At 35.5% G+C, this 17,248-nt stretch overlaps 2 protein-coding genes across 8 annotated transcripts; both read left to right on the top strand.

Moving 5' to 3' along the window:
• The first annotated feature begins 757 nt into the window (after positions 1-757).
• Positions 758-5,490, top strand: LOC130729299 (disease resistance protein RUN1-like). Its single transcript, XM_057581007.1, has 5 exons — positions 758-870; positions 1,097-2,103; positions 2,335-2,610; positions 2,702-3,493; positions 4,467-5,490. The coding sequence occupies exons 2-5, from the start codon at positions 1,153-1,155 to the stop codon at positions 5,052-5,054; spliced, it is 2,607 nt and encodes an 868-aa protein (XP_057436990.1). The 5' UTR covers positions 758-870; positions 1,097-1,152; the 3' UTR covers positions 5,055-5,490.
• A 1,805-nt stretch (positions 5,491-7,295) lies between these two features.
• Positions 7,296-12,139, top strand: LOC130729297 (putative respiratory burst oxidase homolog protein H). 7 transcript variants are annotated; one of them, XM_057580998.1, is made up of 14 exons: positions 7,302-7,737; positions 7,865-8,030; positions 8,108-8,156; positions 8,258-8,371; positions 8,457-9,266; positions 9,715-9,810; positions 9,887-10,002; positions 10,204-10,306; positions 10,611-10,660; positions 10,747-10,897; positions 10,981-11,136; positions 11,218-11,346; positions 11,531-11,609; positions 11,699-12,139. In XM_057580998.1, exons 1-14 carry the CDS (start codon positions 7,413-7,415, stop codon positions 11,806-11,808), a joined length of 2,454 nt encoding a protein of 817 aa, XP_057436981.1. In that variant the 5' UTR covers positions 7,302-7,412; the 3' UTR covers positions 11,809-12,139. The 7 variants fall into 7 exon arrangements, with proteins under 7 accessions (XP_057436982.1, XP_057436985.1, XP_057436984.1 ...); XM_057581003.1 differs by having other exon boundaries at positions 7,303-7,737; positions 8,748-9,266; XM_057581004.1 differs by having other exon boundaries at positions 7,596-7,737; positions 7,812-8,030.
• Positions 12,140-17,248: the final 5,109 nt, after the last annotated feature.

Below are 17,248 nucleotides of genomic sequence, written 5' to 3'. Positions count from 1 at the left end.
AAAATAAAAAATTTATGGTCATAGAATACCTCAATACCATATTTCTCATAAATATATTTGAACTACTAAAAATTTATAAATACATTCATATCTAAAATCAAAATTTATTGTCCCCAAAGGATAAGGATAGCTCAAATGGTAAGAGATGGTGACATATGGGTTGAGAGGGAGAGGTCCAGAGATCAATCATTGAAGAGGATAATTTATCTTTCCGATGTAAAAATAAAATAAAATTTATTACAGAAATATAAGGTTTCAACACAACTATAAATGAATTAAATGAAGATTCCTTTTAATAAATTTGGAAAAAATAGAAAAATCAACACAACTTCTACTAAAATAATGATGCCAAGAGGGGTAGTCCGTAGCCCACAGTTGGCAATGCAGGCTGGGTGTGTGAGAATAGCTTTCGGGTTCGATTAATCATCATGAATGGATCTACGACGTGTTCATAAACTTCAGGGGAGAAGACACCCGTCACAGCTTCGTTTCTCATCTCTATGCTGCCCTCTCAAACGCTGGAATCAACGTATTCCTTGACGATGAGAAGCTTAAAAAAGGATCCGAGCTGAAACCAGCACTGTTGCGAGCAATAGAAGGGTCTCGTATATCTTTAGCAGTTCTCTCCAGTAACTATGCTTCATCTAGATGGTGTCTTGATGAACTCGTCAAAATCTTGGAATGCCGGAGAACTTATGGCCAGCTGGTTATTCCTTTATTTTACCATGTTGACCCGTCGCACGTGCGTAACCAGAAGGGTCCCGTCCTTTTGCTTGGAAAGCAATTGCAAGTAGAGGATACACAAAGGAAAACGAGAAGAGGTGGACACGAAGTTGCAAGTTTTTCTGGTTATAATTTGAGCCCTGATAGGTTAGGTTAATCAATACTTCTTCTACTCAACATTCTTTTATTTGAAAAAAGAAGTTATGATATTTCCTTATTTATGTTAATCTGTTTTGTATTTATCATAATTATTATTATTATTATTGTTATTATTGAAGGAGTGAAGCTGAAGCAATTAATGAAATTGTTAAAAACGTTTTCCGGAATTTAGACATCAGACTCATGTCCATTACTGATTTTCCTGTTGGATTAGAATCCCACTTGCAAGAAGTGATTAAGTTGATTGAAAGCCAATCCAGCAAAGTTTGTATGGTAGGAATCTGGGGAATGGGAGGGTTGGGTAAAACAACCACAGCCAAAGCCATCTTCAATCAAATCCATCGCAAATTCATGTGTACAAGTTTCATTGAAAACATTAGAGAAGTTTGTGAGAATGATAGTAGAGGGCATATGCATTTGCAAGAGCAACTTCTTTCTGATGTCCTGAAAACTAAGGAGAAGATACATAGTATTGGGAGAGGGACAGCTATGATTAAGAAAATACTTTCTGGAAAAAGGGCTCTGGTTATACTTGATGATGTGACCACATCTGAGCAATTGAGAGCCTTGTGTGGAAATCGCGAATGGTTTGCATCAGGAAGTGTGATAATTGTTACAACCAGAGATGTGCGATTACACAATTCACTTAAAGCTGACTATGTGTACACAATGAAGGAAATGGATGAAGATGAGTCGCTTGAGCTTTTCAGTTGGCATGCTTTTGGAGAAGCTAGTCCAAGAGAAGATTTCAATGAACTATCCAGAAGAGTAGTTGCTTACTGCGGAGGGTTACCTCTAGCTCTTGAAGTCCTTGGATCTTACTTAAATGAGAGGGAGGAAATAGAATGGGAAAGTGTATTGTCAAAACTAGAGAGAATTCCCAATGATCAAGTGCAACAGAAACTCAGAATAAGTTATGATGGTTTAAAGGATGAGCTGGAAAAGGATATATTTCTTGACATATGTTGTTTCTTTGTTGGTAAAGACAGAGCCTATGTTACAGATATATTAAATGGCTGTGGACTTTATGCTGATATTGGAATAACTCTCCTCATAGAGAGGAGCCTCCTTCAGGTTGAAAAGAATAACAAGCTTGGAATGCATGATCTTGTTCGAGATATGGGAAGAGCAATTGTTCGTGAAAGTTCGACGAAAGATCTTGGGAAGCGTAGTCGGTTGTGGTTTCATGAGGATGTCCATGATGTTTTGACCAAAAATACGGTAAGAATACATATTGAAACTTTTGGCTATCTTTTCTGGATCATAAAACTCTTTGTTTGTTTCAGAATTGTTTTTCTCGCTATGATAGTGGGATTTATAAACTGAGTGTTTGACTTGCCATATTCATTGCAAAGTGTGGTTAGGCAGTGCTGCTGGAGCTTTATGCATAGAAAATTAAATAAAAATTGTTTCTCCTAACTTTTTCTCTGTTTATTTTTTCTTCACATGCAGGGAACAGAAACTGTTGAGGGATTGATTTTGAAGTTGCAAAGCACCAGCAGAGTTTGCTTCAGTACTAACGCTTTCAAGGAAATGAGAAAACTTAGACTTTTACAACTTGAATGTGTTGACCTCACTGGAGATTACCGGCATCTGTCCCATGAACTGAAATGGGTCTATTGGAAAGGATTTACTTCCACATATATACCTGATCATTTTTATCTGGGAAATCTAGTTGTTTTAGAGTTAAAGTACAGCAGTGTTAAACAAGTCTGGAAGGAAACCAAGGTATGGAGCTCAAAGGTTGATGACTATAGGTTGACAACACAATTTTCCCATATTCTCCTAATTTTTCTTATAAACATTTATCTTCTTGCAGCTGCTGGAGAAGCTAAAAATTCTCGATCTCAGTCATTCCTGGTACTTGGAAAACACCCCTGATTTTTCAAAACTACCGAATCTAGAAAAGCTCATTCTAAAGGATTGTTCAAGTTTGTTCGAGCTACACCATACCATCGGAGATCTCAGCAATCTTCTTCTAATAAATTTGGAGGGCTGTACAAGCCTTAACAATCTCCCAGGGAAGACCTATCAGTTAAAGTCAGTGAAAACTCTCATCATTTCGGGTTGTTCAAAAATTGACAAGTTGGAAGAAGATATAGCGCAGATGGAATCCTTGACAACACTCATTGCAAAAGATACGGCTATAAAGGAAGTGCCCTATTCAATACTAGGATTGAAAAGCATAGGGTACATATCTCTTTGTGGATATGAAGGATTATCACGTGATGTTTTTCCTTCTCTCTTGCGGTCTTGGATTTCACCAACAATGAATCCCCTATCCCATATTCCCCTATTTGCGGCCATGTCATTGCCTCTAGTTTCTATGGATATACAGAATTATAGTTCAGGCAATTCATCTTCATGGCTTAGCAGCCTATCAAAACTTAGAAGTGTTTGGATACAATGTCACTCGGAGATTCAACTAGCTCAAGAGTCAAGAAGAATTCTTGATGATCAATATGATGTAAACTCTATGGACTTGGAAGCATCATCATCATCATCATCATCATATGCATCACAAATCTCAGATTTTTCCTTGAAATCACTTTTGATTAGATTGGGAAGTTGCTACACAGTCATTGATACTCTTGCCAGCAGCATATCACAGGTGTCTTCTCTACCTTCTCACCTGTTACTGATCTTTATTATTAATTCGGAAATTTTTTCTATTTGCATTTGTTTGCTTAAACCTGAAAGTTTCCATATGATACGAACTTATTCAAGTATCTGCGCAATAAACTAATTTAAGTTTGATCATAAGGTCACATCTGTCACATAGAAGTGGACCAATGTTGTTTCAATAATTGCATTTTGTTTCTTTGTCTACACTGAATCACTAAAAAAAATGTAATTTTAGTAGCATTGATACTGTTAAATTGTGGCACCACAAGTGTTATTCTCAGCATTTATCTTAAATGCCACTACCACGGATGCCACAACTGGTTTGCTATCTCATAGTGAGGATCAGCTATCTCATATTATACGAAAAGAATAAGATAATAGGCCTATAGATTGACATATAGTTTATATAACACTCCTATTTGCCTCTAGATCTACTTTAAGCATGTCACCACTTGACTATTGAATTTATTAAACATAACAAACAATAAATTTCAGCGTGATAAAATTTCAGTTATGGTAAATTTATGTGTATGGTATAATGGTAGGAGTTATACAAAGTAATCAAAATTAACTCTAAGGATGGTGATGATTCACATTCTCAACAGTCTTTTGTTGGCAAGAAAGGAATGACTTGTATCCATTCCACAATTTGAGGAGTGTTGGAAGTCAATCTTTAGAACATTATGAGAATTATATCTTATAGTTACAGGGATTGTGGTAATCTTTTTCTTTCTGTAAGAGTTTTGCAGCCATTATTGATGCACGGAATAGGTTCTAACTTTCTAGTGTTAATGATTGCGTTACAAAATTATTAGTTTCCTTGTCTTTGTTTTTCTTGATGCAACATACTATCATTATATTTAACATTCATCTTTTGAAATTAAGAATGACACATTACATGGCACGGAAAGTCCATTTGATTGATTAAATAACCGAATGTATACATGTTCTTGATACAGGGATCAACAACCAACGCTTCTAGTAATTTTTTCCTTCCGGGTGGTGATGATCCTTATTGGTTAGCCTATAAAGGTGAAGGACCTTCAGTACATTTTCAAGTTCCAGAGGATCGTGATTGTTGCTTGAAGGGAATAGTTTTATGTGTTGTTTATTCATCAACACCTGAAAATATGGCAACGGAATGTCTTACAAGTGTCATGATAAATAATCACACAAAATTCACCATTCAAATCTACAAGCAAGGTACTGTAATGTCCTTTAATGATGAAGATTGGGAGAGTGTAAAATCAAATCTTGATCCTGGTGACGATACCGAGATTGTTGTTTCTTTTGGGCGTGGATTGACTGTTAAGGAGACAGCTGTGTATCTAATATATGCTCAGTCAATCATTATGGAAATTGAGCCATCAATTACTGTGGAAGTTGAATTTGAGCCATCAGCTAATGAGAAAATGGAGCCATCATCTGAAGTGAACATGCAGCCATCACCTGACTTGAAAATGGAGCCATCACCAAAGCCAACTAAAAATATCTTTACAAGAATTGCAAAGAGAATTGGAAAATGTTCATGCTTGAACCAGAATTGAGATTTCTACAATTTCTGATTGGGCAAGGCGTTGTCAATGTCATAATATGGGATTCCCTTGTTTTATGTGTTTTGCAATATTTTCTAGGAGGGAGGAGGGACAGCGCTATGTTTTATGAACATAGAGGAGAATATTGTGTGTATAAATCAATATGGTTCTGAAAATGTTGTTAAGAGTTCATTTCTTGTTATTCTGGCCCTCAAGATTGCTGTACTAGATGCTATGCAACAGCTAGATAAAAGATGATATTAATGTGCAAGTCAAGAGAAGGTTGCTGGGCATTATTTGTTTCCAGCAGTTTTATGTGTAAAGAGTGGAGAAGTTTGAAGTATTGGATTCTGAGGGAATCATGTGAATAATAATGTATGCACACTACAGGACGATATTGTTCCATTTAAATTTTATGAAATGCAAGACTGTGCAGTCAATTCCATGATGTATGTTGCTCTATTATATTCACTGCCTAACAAAAGCTGTTGCTCTATTATATTCACTGCCTAACAAAAGCTAGGCAGTGAATATAATGCATGTACTCTCTGTTATCCTATACTAGTACTACTTTTGTAATTTTGGATATTTTTCATTTGACCGAGATTTAATGCATATATTGGACCCAAACCCAATAATTTTGAGATGTTTCATTAGTCAATGACTAGTTTTATTTATATCAGGATGAAAATCAATGCTGCATTTGAGCTGGATCTAACATGTGTTAGGGAATCTCCAACAGTGAGATGTTATTTTAGGATTTAACTCATTTTTCATGGGTTTAAACTGTCACATAGGATTTAAGACACTCATAAGGTCCCAATGCACATTTCGCTCTAATAGTTGAAATCTTATTTTACTTTTAATTGGACCAACAGTACCCACTCATAAGGACCCACACTCACTTTGGTTCTGGTACTGAATGAGAAAAAAAATACTATTTTATTTAAGATACCAGACTTGAGAGTACATAAGCTGAGGCACGGATCTTAGCAAAGATCTCATGCCATGTAGGATAGCTTAAATGGTGGGATATAACAATATCCGGACTTTATTTTTAGATTCCAAAATAAGAAGTCTATTGGAGATGCTCTTAGGTATAATGCGGCAATTAGAGTCTCCAAGGCTTTGTTTGGATTAATGGAGGGGGAGGGAATGGAGCGGAAGAGAGGGGATGGAGGAAGAGGTCAACTGTTTGGATTAATTAAAAATTGATGGAAAGGAATGGAGCCCGGTGGAATGTGCTCCATCATGTTCCATTACTTTCCCCCATTTTTGTTCCCCCTCAATTTGGGAGGAATATGATGGAGCAAAATTATTGACATCTAACAAAATTATAAAAATACAAATATGTCCCTTAACCACCCCCTTATTACTACCCAGTTTCTTTCACGCTCATTTAGAACCTGATGCTTCTTTCATTGCAGTTTTCACTTTGCTGCATTTCTACATCACTACATGGGTCTTGGTTTTTTATAATGAACCTTTCTCTATCTGCTGCGTTGCTGGCTTGTTTGTTCCTAATAATTGCTTTTAACTTTGTGTCATTGTTGAATTATATTCCTTTACTGCGTTCAATTCCTTGCTGCATTATTCAATGTGTTTTGTTAAATATTATTTCAAATACAGGCTTTTGTAGGTATATGCAATCAATTTGTAATTTTTATTGGAAGCCGAAGCATCTCGTAAAAAAAAATTAGCGTTTTGTGTTAGATTTGGGTTTCTGGTATTTTTATTAGTGTTTTCTCCATTCATGATATCCTGTTACATTTTTTAAACATGTCAGAATTTGAAAACAAGACTAGCTAATGCTCCAAGAAAGAAAGTAAGGGTAATATGGTACTAAAAAATGTATAACTTATTTCGCTCTTTTCATTATCCAAACAATGGAGTAGTAACTTTGCTCCATTCCATCCTAAAATATCCAAACAATGGAAGGAGACTTTTATTCCATTCCGTTCCGTTCCATTCCGCTCCGTTCCGTTCCGTTATGTTCCATCAATCCAAACATAGCCTTAATATCTTACAATATCATTGACAAAACACTATATGAAATGACACGTTTCGACGTTAACAGCAGCAGCTTCTAGCAAATTGTTGCTAAGAAAAGTTTGGAACAATGAAATCATCAATTCGAACACGCTTCCTTGCAACTTGTTGTAAATAAAGATATCTCATGTAAAATAATAACAATAAAGGTTGTTGGTAACCACCATCTGAAACACGACACAGAAATATTGTCCTAGAAAAATTGGCACTGAAAAGGAAGTGATTGGTAGAGTCAAGTCAAGTTATTATAAATTTATTCAAGGCTTCAATTGCTGAGCAGTGTGTATAGTGAAGAATTTATCAACAAGGACTTATCTTTTGATGTCATCAGGAAAAGAAGGCACAGATGAATCATCAAAATGGAATCTTGAGAGCATTGAGATTGATCCCATTGGGGAGGTGGTTCCTAAACCTGATCATGCATCCAATGAGGGAAGCAGTGTTAGGAGCAGGAATGGTTTTCAGGAGAAAGGCAACAAGATGGTGAGGCTGCCATCAGGAGCAGCCAGAGGGCTAAAGGGTTTACGGTTCCTCGATAGAACGGTCACAGGGATAGAAGATTATGCATGGAGGTCTATTGAGATGCGATTTGCAAAACATGCAGTTGAAGGGAAGCTCTCAAAAGACAAATTTGCAGCCTGCATGGGTACTTATATTATCTACAATTGTGTTTCTTTCTTCCCATTTTATGATTTTAATTTTGGTTTCTTATCTTTCAAGTTGTCCTAGTTGGTGACAAGTTTGTGTGATGAATCCAAAACTGTATTGAATAGGCATGGGGGCAGAGTCAAAGGATTTTGCTGGGGAACTCTATGAAGCCTTGGCAAGGCGGAGGAAAATTTATGCAGAAAATGGGATTACTCTGGATGAAGTTAGAGTATTCTGGGAGGACATGACTAACAAAGATCTCGAATCCAGACTACAAGTGTTCTTTGACATGTAAGGAGCGCGCACAAACACTTTTAAGTTACTCTTTTATTTAGTTGACTAGTATAAATGAACTTATTCATTTTCAGGTGTGACAAGAACGGAGATGGTAGGCTATCAGAGGAAGAAGTCATGGAGGTTAGTACTGCGACCATGTAATGTAAACTCTTGTTTTACCAATTCCTCTTTCACTCCATTTCATTATATATAACAGAATTCTAAATGTTGTAAAATTAAAGGTTATCTTGTTGAGTGCCTCAGCAAATAAGTTAGGAAATCTCAAACAGCATGCTGCTGAATATGCAGCTTTGATCATGGAAGAGCTTGATCCGGATCATCAAGGATACATAGAGGTTACAAGCCTACAAATTTTTAATGCATTTTTCATGTGTAAGCCTTTATCTTTTGTAATTCCCCTTATTTCTTCTGCTTAAACAGATGTGGCAGCTAGATACTCTGCTAGGGGTAATGGTTAGTACTGAAGATGTCACAAAAAAACTTTGTACTAAAACCCAAACTTTATCTAGAACTATGATACCCAGAAAGTATAGAACTCCCGTTAGCAAATTTCTGTCTACAACCGCAGATTTTGTGATGGATAAATGGAAAAAATTATGGGTTTTCACACTTTGGTTGGCAATAAACTTGGGGCTTTTCATTTGGAAGTTTTGCCAATATCGTGAAAAAGGAGCGTTTGAAGTCATGGGTTATTGTGTCTGTTTTGCACAGGGTGCTGCTGAGACACTCAAGTTCAACATGGCTCTAATTGTGCTAACCATGTGCAGAATAACCCTTACAAAGCTAAGAGAAACCTTTCTTAGTAGAATCATCCCGTTCGATGACAACATAAACTTCCACAAGTGTATTGCTGTTGCTGTAGGTATAGGGACATTGGTTCATGTACTAATGCATGTCACTTGTGATTTTCCAAGATTAATAACGTGCCCGTCGAATAAGTTCATGGCGATTCTTGGGCCGGGTTTTGATTATCAGCAGCCTGATTACCTTACCCTTGTTAGAAGTGTTGCTGGCTTAACTGGAATTTTTATGGTATTGATTATGGCCTTCACGTTCACTCTAGCAACGAATCATTTCAGAAGAAGTGTTGTCAATTTACCATCCCCGCTGCATATTTTGGCCGGATTCAATGCCTTCTGGTATGCACATCATTTGCTCATTCTGGTTTACATACTCCTGGTCATACATGGCTACTTTCTCTATCTCACCAAGGATTGGCATAAGAAAACGGTAAGTGTAGCTCTAACATTTTTCATTATTCTAATTACCAAGAATCTATACTTTTCTTCCAAATAGATCTGAATTTTAGATTTCAATTTTCCTATAAACATGTTCCAGCAGCTTTTAACTTGTAAATTGGGAATGCAATCTTCAGTCCCAAAATTGTGTCTCATTCCCTGTCTCGCTCATGTCTTTTTTAATTGAAATGACAAGATTTTATTGATCGGACACTAAACTGAGACACTATTTGGGGACAGAAGATCTTGATCATGTAAACTGATATGAATTAAGTTGATTTATTGATAGTAACATGTATCATTGAACTCTCCCTTCCCTTTGTGGACTATATACCTAGTATTTGGCCCTGCACCATATTCAGTTCTATATTATGACATTTAGATGGGCCACAATCTGAAAATGTTAATAAATCAGTTGACATTGTCTTTTGGTAATGCAGACTTGGATGTACCTTGCAGTTCCTCTTGTGCTCTACGCTTTTGAGAGAATTTATCCATTTTTCAAGAGTAAAGATCACCGAGTGAGCATCATTAAGGTGTGTATCAGCAACTTCTTCACCTTTGTTCTTCACGTAGAAGCAGGAAAGTGATTTTACTACTTTGAAATTTCAGGGAATAATATACACAGGAAATGTTCTAGCACTCTACATGACCAAACCCTCAGGATTCAAGTATAAAAGTGGAATGTACATGTTTGTAAAGTGTCCAGATATATCTAGTTTTGAATGGTAATCACCTAGATACTCTGCAGATATTGATCAGAAAATTTATTTGCCTATCAACTCGTTTGGATACGAACTAAAGAGCACTTAATGAAGCTTATATACTAGGAAAAGCACTGAATAAGCTTCAATCAGTGATCTTTGATCTGCATCCAAACAGACTCTATGTCACTTTACCTAGGGTGCTCAAATTTATACTTGTTACAGGCACCCTTTCTCCATCACCTCTTCACCTGGAGATGACTACTTGAGTGTCCATATAAGAAGCTTGGGAGATTGGACTAGAGAACTCAAAACCAGGTTTGCAAAGGTAATGTTTATGTGTGAATTGTGAACTCAAAGTTATTTATTTAAGGACGAAACATAGGAGCAGTTCCATAAGTGCAGTTTTTACTATTATCCAATTACAACATGATACCTGACATAGAAAATTAAAAATTAACGGAATATATCAGATTAAGAAAGTTAATAAAACATTAAGAAAGTGGGACACTGATTTTCATTGGACAACAGCACAGAGTACTATATCTAAGGTTTATCCTTTGTTTAATTAAACCATAATAGAAATATGATAACTGTTGAACATGTAGTTGTACTAAAACTTAACAGTGCAGGTTTGTGAGCCTCGGAGTGCAAATTCAAGCTATGACCCTTCAATGCCAAGGTGAATAAAAACTCTTATGTCTTAACACTCCAAGACCCTCAAAGCCAAGGTCTTAGGTGTACTAAGACTTTATTTACTCTTTGTAGCATTATATATCCAAAGATCCTCATCAAAGGACCCTATGGAGCCCCAGCACAAAACTACAAGCATTATGATGTCCTCTTGCTTATAGGTCTAGGAATCGGGGCGACACCGATGATCAGTATTTTGAAAGATCTCCTGAACCACATGAAAGAAGTAAGTGACAAGATTAACAACACTTTATATAGTTTTTGGTTAGCAGAATATTGAAATTACCCATTCATGGGTTAACATGGCAGAGAAGTCCTATGGCGGAATCCTTCCATAGCAATCACTCGGTGGAGGAAGATAAAAAATTTCCTGAAAGAGCATATTTTTATTGGGTGACAAGGGAGCAGGCTTCATTTGAATGGTTCAAAGGTGCCATGACTGATATTGCTGAATATGACAATGATGTAAGACAGAACCAAACTCATCATTTCTTTTAATTTCTTGGTTTTGATATAGTAAATTTCTGACATGTTTAAATGATGCAGGGTATTATAGAAATGCACAACTATCTGACTAGTGTGTATGAGGAATGTGATGCACGGTCTGCTCTTATTGCCATGATTCAGAAGCTGCAACATGCTAAAAATGGAGTTGATGTAATTTCAGAAAGCCGGGTATTGATATGATACTTTTTTGGAGTAAGAATATGTTCAGTAAAGTACGAAAATGGAAAAATAACATATGCACTCTTATTAAAGTACTATTTCAACAAAAAGTGTATAGGCTTGTCACATGTTTTATTTTCACGTTTTCAGATACCAAATGTTAAGCTTTTATCATGATGTTACCTTATGCCAGATACGAACTCATTTTGGAATACCCAACTGGGAAAAAGTCTTCACTCAATTAGCTAGTGCACATCCAAATTCTCGGATAGGTATAAAAAATTGAAATTTTGTGAATTTCTAAATTTGAGAAAGAAAGAAAAATTGAATAAAAGAAACGAGTACTATTTTCTTAATGCAGGTGTATTCTACTGTGGAAGTCCTGCTCTTACAAAAACATTGAAGAGCCTTTGTCAAGAGACCAGCCTAAACTCATCTACACGCTTTCAATTTCACAAGGAGAACTACTAAAGGAGCTATTCACACAACATGATCAATCCTGAACTATTTCCTGCTGCTTCATGAAACAGCAAAAGACCGTAGATTGTTTTTTTATAACCATAGTTTAGAGAATTTGGATAAAAGTTTTTGCAAGTTACTTGTATGTAGTAAGATTTCTTAGATATATTGTGTTGATTAGGACTTAGGACTATATCTTTTTACCCTTTTTTTCTTTCACCTTTTTTTTCATCTACTCTTTCTCTGCCTGAAATGTATCATATGGTTGCTGTGCATTGGCCTTACCATGTACCAGACATTGTAAATTGTAATGCACTCTCAATAATAACACTGCATTCACTTATGCTCTTTATAGCCACAAGACATACAAACTACAAAGTATTGTGAGACTAAAAGATGAATTTAACTAGGAAAATAAGAATCAGTGTCAATATAGCTTATATACATCTGGGTACAAAATTGAATTGGGCTAATTAATGGAAGTATCTACAACTACAATAACTAAACGTTAACTAAGTGCAAATAAGTGATTTGGTAATTCTCCCAATAATTATGGGGAGAAGATGTTTGATGTGAACATAAGGGATACATGAACATTGAAAGATATGGACCAAGAGATGAAGGGACTAAGTGGACCAACGACTACAGAAATGGCAAAGAAAGCTAAGGAGCTACACCTTGCAGCAAGTTGTAGCAACAATTCCTGAAGTTGGAGGATATGAGGCCTAAAATGGTTCATTGCAGCATTCCAATTGAGAACCCTTGATATTATAGGGGATGCCACCATCTTTTTTTTTTTGGTCAATTGATGCCACCATCTTTTTATGCAATTTACGTTGTTAAGTAAAGTGTTTAAATAAGTCTATTTTTGGGTATGCGAATTGGTTATTTTCACTAAGTTTTGAGTGGGCTAGATGATGACCCATATGAGAGGTTGTTGAAATATTTTTTTACCACAGTACTTTCAAATCTTTTAAGACTCAATTGTAGTATAGTAAATGGTTTTGTCGTATACATAGAGAAGTGTAATACTTATGTTGTTCAATAGCTAACAAACTTAAATGATGGTTTCGCAAGAGATTAATTGTTGGTTTAAGAACATAAAAACATAAATAAAGAAGATAAAAGAGTTGGATTAACCCAAGTAGATAGTTTTGTTGGGATTAGAGTTTCGTTGTTCGACCTCTATGTGTCCTATTGATTCACATAGAAATATTGTTCTATGAAATAGATTCCTCTCACCATTTCTTATCTTACTACACAGTCCTCCAGTGTAGAATATTCTCAACTCAACTATATTAACCTTCAATCCCTTAATCGATTTAACAATAATGAGTAGCATTAAGCATGAATGTTTAAATAGACTAATGATCTAATCATTTCCCTAGGGGCATTAGTTTTAACACCCCCGCAATTAATCCCCCACCCTCTTTTATGCACCAAAATGTCTGAAATACCCTTTAAAATTTAATTTCATTCCAAACATATCCATTTTCCTATCTTATCACTACCATCATTTTTGTTTATCACACCACCCTTCACTTTTACTCTCATCCCATAGTTTTCTTCGTTGCCACTTTTCACACTTAATATATGTGAAAACATTTCATACATTGTAAGTGTGAACCGATGTATGTTCATTCCCTCTTCACCTTCTTCCTTTCGTTTTAAGTATTTCACACTCAGTGAATGGAAAACATTTTCACATTCTTAACAGTTGGTTCCTTCACACTCTTGAGGGTGAAATTTGAAAATATTTCACACTCTTGAGTGTGAAATGAAAATATAAAAAAATCAATTTTTTTTTAAAATACAATTATTAACAGTTCAATAACTCACACTCTTGAGTGTGAAATTTGAAAATGATTCACACATTTGATTGTGAAATTTAATTATTAAAAACTAAATATTTAAAATTAAAAATAAAATTCTTAACACTTGATTCTTTCACACTCTTGAGTGTGAAATGAAAATTATAAAAAAACAAAAAAAAAATTAAAAAATTATTAACAGTTCAATAACTCACACTCTTGAGTGTGAAATTTGAAAATGTTTCACACACTTGAGTGTGAAATCTAATTCTAAAGAAACGAAAAATTTAAAATTTAAAATAAAGTCCATTCACACTACTGATCTTGAGTGTGAAACTGAATTGTGTTTCACACCCTTGAGTGTAAAACACAATTGTGCGAATCGAGTATCTTTATTCTCTCTTCACTTTCTTCCTTTCGTTTTAAGCCTTTCACACTTAGTGAATGTGAAATATTTTCACACACATTGAGTGTGAAAATGTTTCACACTTAGTATGTGTGAAAATACTATCACACTTTGACTATCTCTTTATAAGAAAGGGTATTAAGGGAATTTAGAAAATAAAAGAGGGTGTGAGATTAATAAGGCGGTGTTAAAACTAATGCCCTTTCCCTAGACCTTAGAATCATTAGATAATTTTACCTAGTTCAAATTTAAATAGCTAGTTCCCACAATCCTATTAAATCTAAATTCATGTTCTAGGTGATCAATCCAAAACAAGCATGAAGCACAAGGTAAAAATCATTGAATCATGGAAAAGAAACATATGATTAACTCTAGTTCGGACTCAAGAATGTGTGAGTTCCCTACACAAGTTCGAATCAATCAAAATATCCTAAGAGATCAACCCAAGATATAACATGAAGCATAAGAGAAAACCATTGATTCTTTAACATATATAGAAACATGGATTTTTGTATAGAAAGGGAGTCAAATAGATTACATGAGAATCAAATTAAAACAACTAGTTTGAATACCAATAAATGAGAAAATAGTTATTCACTTCCATGGATAGCATTACAATCATAAAAGAGAAGAAAAACAATAAAAACCGAATCAGCTCCAAATCCTTCCCTCTAGTCTCCTAGGCATTCCTTGGTGTAATCCTTCATTTTCTCTCTGTTTTAGTGACTTTTTCAAGTGATTTTCGTAAATGGGTTTTGTTTTCTGAAATAATGAAAGAACAAGTGCCAAAAGGAAATTATCCAAACACCACCAAGTAAACAAAGGAAACTACATTGTCCTTTCCTGAGCCACCGTGCAAGAGTGAGGAACAGACTGGATCGGACGACCAACCCAAAAAGCCCATTAAAATCGTGAACCCTTAAAGACTTTAAGTTTCGCCGATAGATGCTCTTACACATGTTCTCGCTCCATATGCACCTCCTAGCCCGATGGACCTCCACTAACTTTCTCGGTAGTCATGCTGTCATCATCCAAGGGACTCGCGCTTGGTGCCTAAGCTATAGCCACGTTCCTTCCAGCCTCATCATCTAATTTGCTGATGATGTCCAGTAGAGCTCTAGGTGGAACCGTAAACAATGTGTGCCTTGGTAGTAATGCACGTCGATGATAAGTCTGTAATGATCTCGTCGAGCGTCTCAAATCCAACCGTGATACGTCGTCATGCGTAAAATCTTGTCGTAGTCCCACGCCAACGATTTATCTTGCTGAAGGAGGTGAAGCTCGTCGTGCCTCGGGAACATCACGCCCTCCAGTAACCCATTTCCATCTAATGGCGTTAAGCGCCGAAACAATCATACAAGCAAGAGTCAACTAAAAAACAAGACTTCATACAAAAGCATGTTATACATATCAAGGCAACATAGAAAATATTCACAATATCGTGTTCAACTCAAGGTTCGCCTTCTTGACAAAACAAATGATCCGGATAGCCATTCTTACGAAAGCCGTAATAAAGAGGCAACATCCCCGATTGAACTAAAAAAACAATATGTTAGGAGTGGGGAACACATTTTACTTTATAATTATTTCCCCTCCTATTTCTATATCACTCTACATATGTAGCATGAATTTGAGATGTCATATATACAGCCAGTAGTCAGGTAACCGGTGGAACACTTGCATTCCGCGAATTTACCTGAGAAAATATCTTCACGAAAAATATTAGGGGTACATGTGAATTTTTCTACGATCTACACTATTCTATAGAATTGCCAATACTAAAAATTTATATAACTTTTGGCAGAAAATGCCGTAGAAAAGTCCGATTGAAAATTTTGAAGGAAAAATCTATCTAAAAATTCAAAGAAATTGTTCTCTTTAATATTGTACTGACGGCTAGTTGAACGCTACAATTTGTAGAGCATTGAAAAATCCGCCGAAATTCATTCTTTAGCAAAGTATGGTCGAAATTTTCAATATTGTTTGGGTTTCGCCACTGTGCTGATCAAGTTGAAAAATCATTATTGGTGTTTAATCTCTTCATTGGGGCCTATGCAAAACAATTTAGCTCTGCGAATACACAATTCTTGTCATGCCCAAAATGTTGGAGGCGTGATTTTCTTCTCCTCTTCTGACAATCATTATATTATTGGTGTTTAATTCTTGAATTTTGGTGTGAGTTATCAACTACGACCTCTCTTATCTCTTAATTACATGCATGTGCATCCCACCAATTCCCTTGCAAGATAAGTTTCAGTACTTACTCTTGTGTGTTTTCATGCCGCGTTAACACCAATCACTGGCATCATCAACTTACTTAACAATTGATTGTTGAAAGTTGAAACCATGTACTCTGTGAATGATCTGTTGCCTGTAAGTGTGGTCGTGAACCATGTTCAAAAACAAGAGTTACCTTTTCATTCACGCTGAAAGTTATACAAGCTTAACAAAAAGCTGATTTTCCACATGTCCATATATTAAGTGGGTGTTTAGAAAACTTATTAGGATCCACGTTTGGCCCCGATCCACGTTTTCAGAAGTATCACATAATTATTTTTGAATTTCTAGATCCACGTTTGACCTCTCCAGATTTAAAACCAAACACACACTAAATTCTTTTATTTTATTTTGCATCATGCACGAAATATGAGGGAAACTCGAGATTGCAATTGATGAATGAAGGACAACCACTAGTACACATTTAATGGGACTTAAAAGATATATCAGGATGGGACCATATGGTATGAATGCACAAGTTACCGGTTTGACATTGTCCATGTCAATTGGGCATATATTAACTAGGGATTGAAATTCTCGATCGATCAGGATATATCATTTCTTGTTTCAATCAATGAGATTGTGTTACATCAATTTAAGAATTTAATGGATATGCATTGTCAGTGTAAAAACATTATCAGTGTAAAATAATTTTACATTGACATCCAATTGTTTTTATTTTAATTAAAATAAAAAATAAATGTAACACTTTCTCCTACGTGACAAATATTGATTGGAGGTTAGTATAAAACTATTTTGCACTGACTGTGCATATTCATTAAACTCTTAAAAAATATATGGGTATAACATTTAAAAAAGCACTCTTATAAGGTTGTAAATGTCATATTCATGTATTTTTTTTAATTGATGTCACTGAATTTTATGGGTGAGATAGAAAATGAAACACCTGCCCCACACAGAAGATGTTTGATCCATTAACTAGAGTAGAGTATTAACT

This window comes from Lotus japonicus, chromosome 1 (assembly GCF_012489685.1).
Source record: "Lotus japonicus ecotype B-129 chromosome 1, LjGifu_v1.2".
Taxonomy (NCBI): domain Eukaryota; kingdom Viridiplantae; phylum Streptophyta; class Magnoliopsida; order Fabales; family Fabaceae; genus Lotus; species Lotus japonicus.
The sequence above is the reverse complement of the archived record's forward strand: the minus strand, read 5'-3'. Positions and strand labels throughout refer to the sequence as shown.

Coding starts and splice junctions, on each gene's coding strand:
- LOC130729299 (XM_057581007.1), top strand. CDS start 1,153: ATGGTAGGAATCTGGGGAATGGGAGGGTTGGGTAAAACAACCACAGCC. Junction 2,611..2,701: donor AAGTCTGGAAGGAAACCAAG/GTATGGAGCTCA, acceptor ATCTTCTTGCAG/CTGCTGGAGAAGCTAAAAAT. Junction 3,494..4,466: donor TTGCCAGCAGCATATCACAG/GTGTCTTCTCTA, acceptor TTCTTGATACAG/GGATCAACAACCAACGCTTC.
- LOC130729297 (XM_057580998.1), top strand. CDS start 7,413: ATGTCATCAGGAAAAGAAGGCACAGATGAATCATCAAAATGGAATCTT. Junction 8,372..8,456: donor ATCATCAAGGATACATAGAG/GTTACAAGCCTA, acceptor CTGCTTAAACAG/ATGTGGCAGCTAGATACTCT. Junction 10,661..10,746: donor TATGACCCTTCAATGCCAAG/GTGAATAAAAAC, acceptor TACTCTTTGTAG/CATTATATATCCAAAGATCC.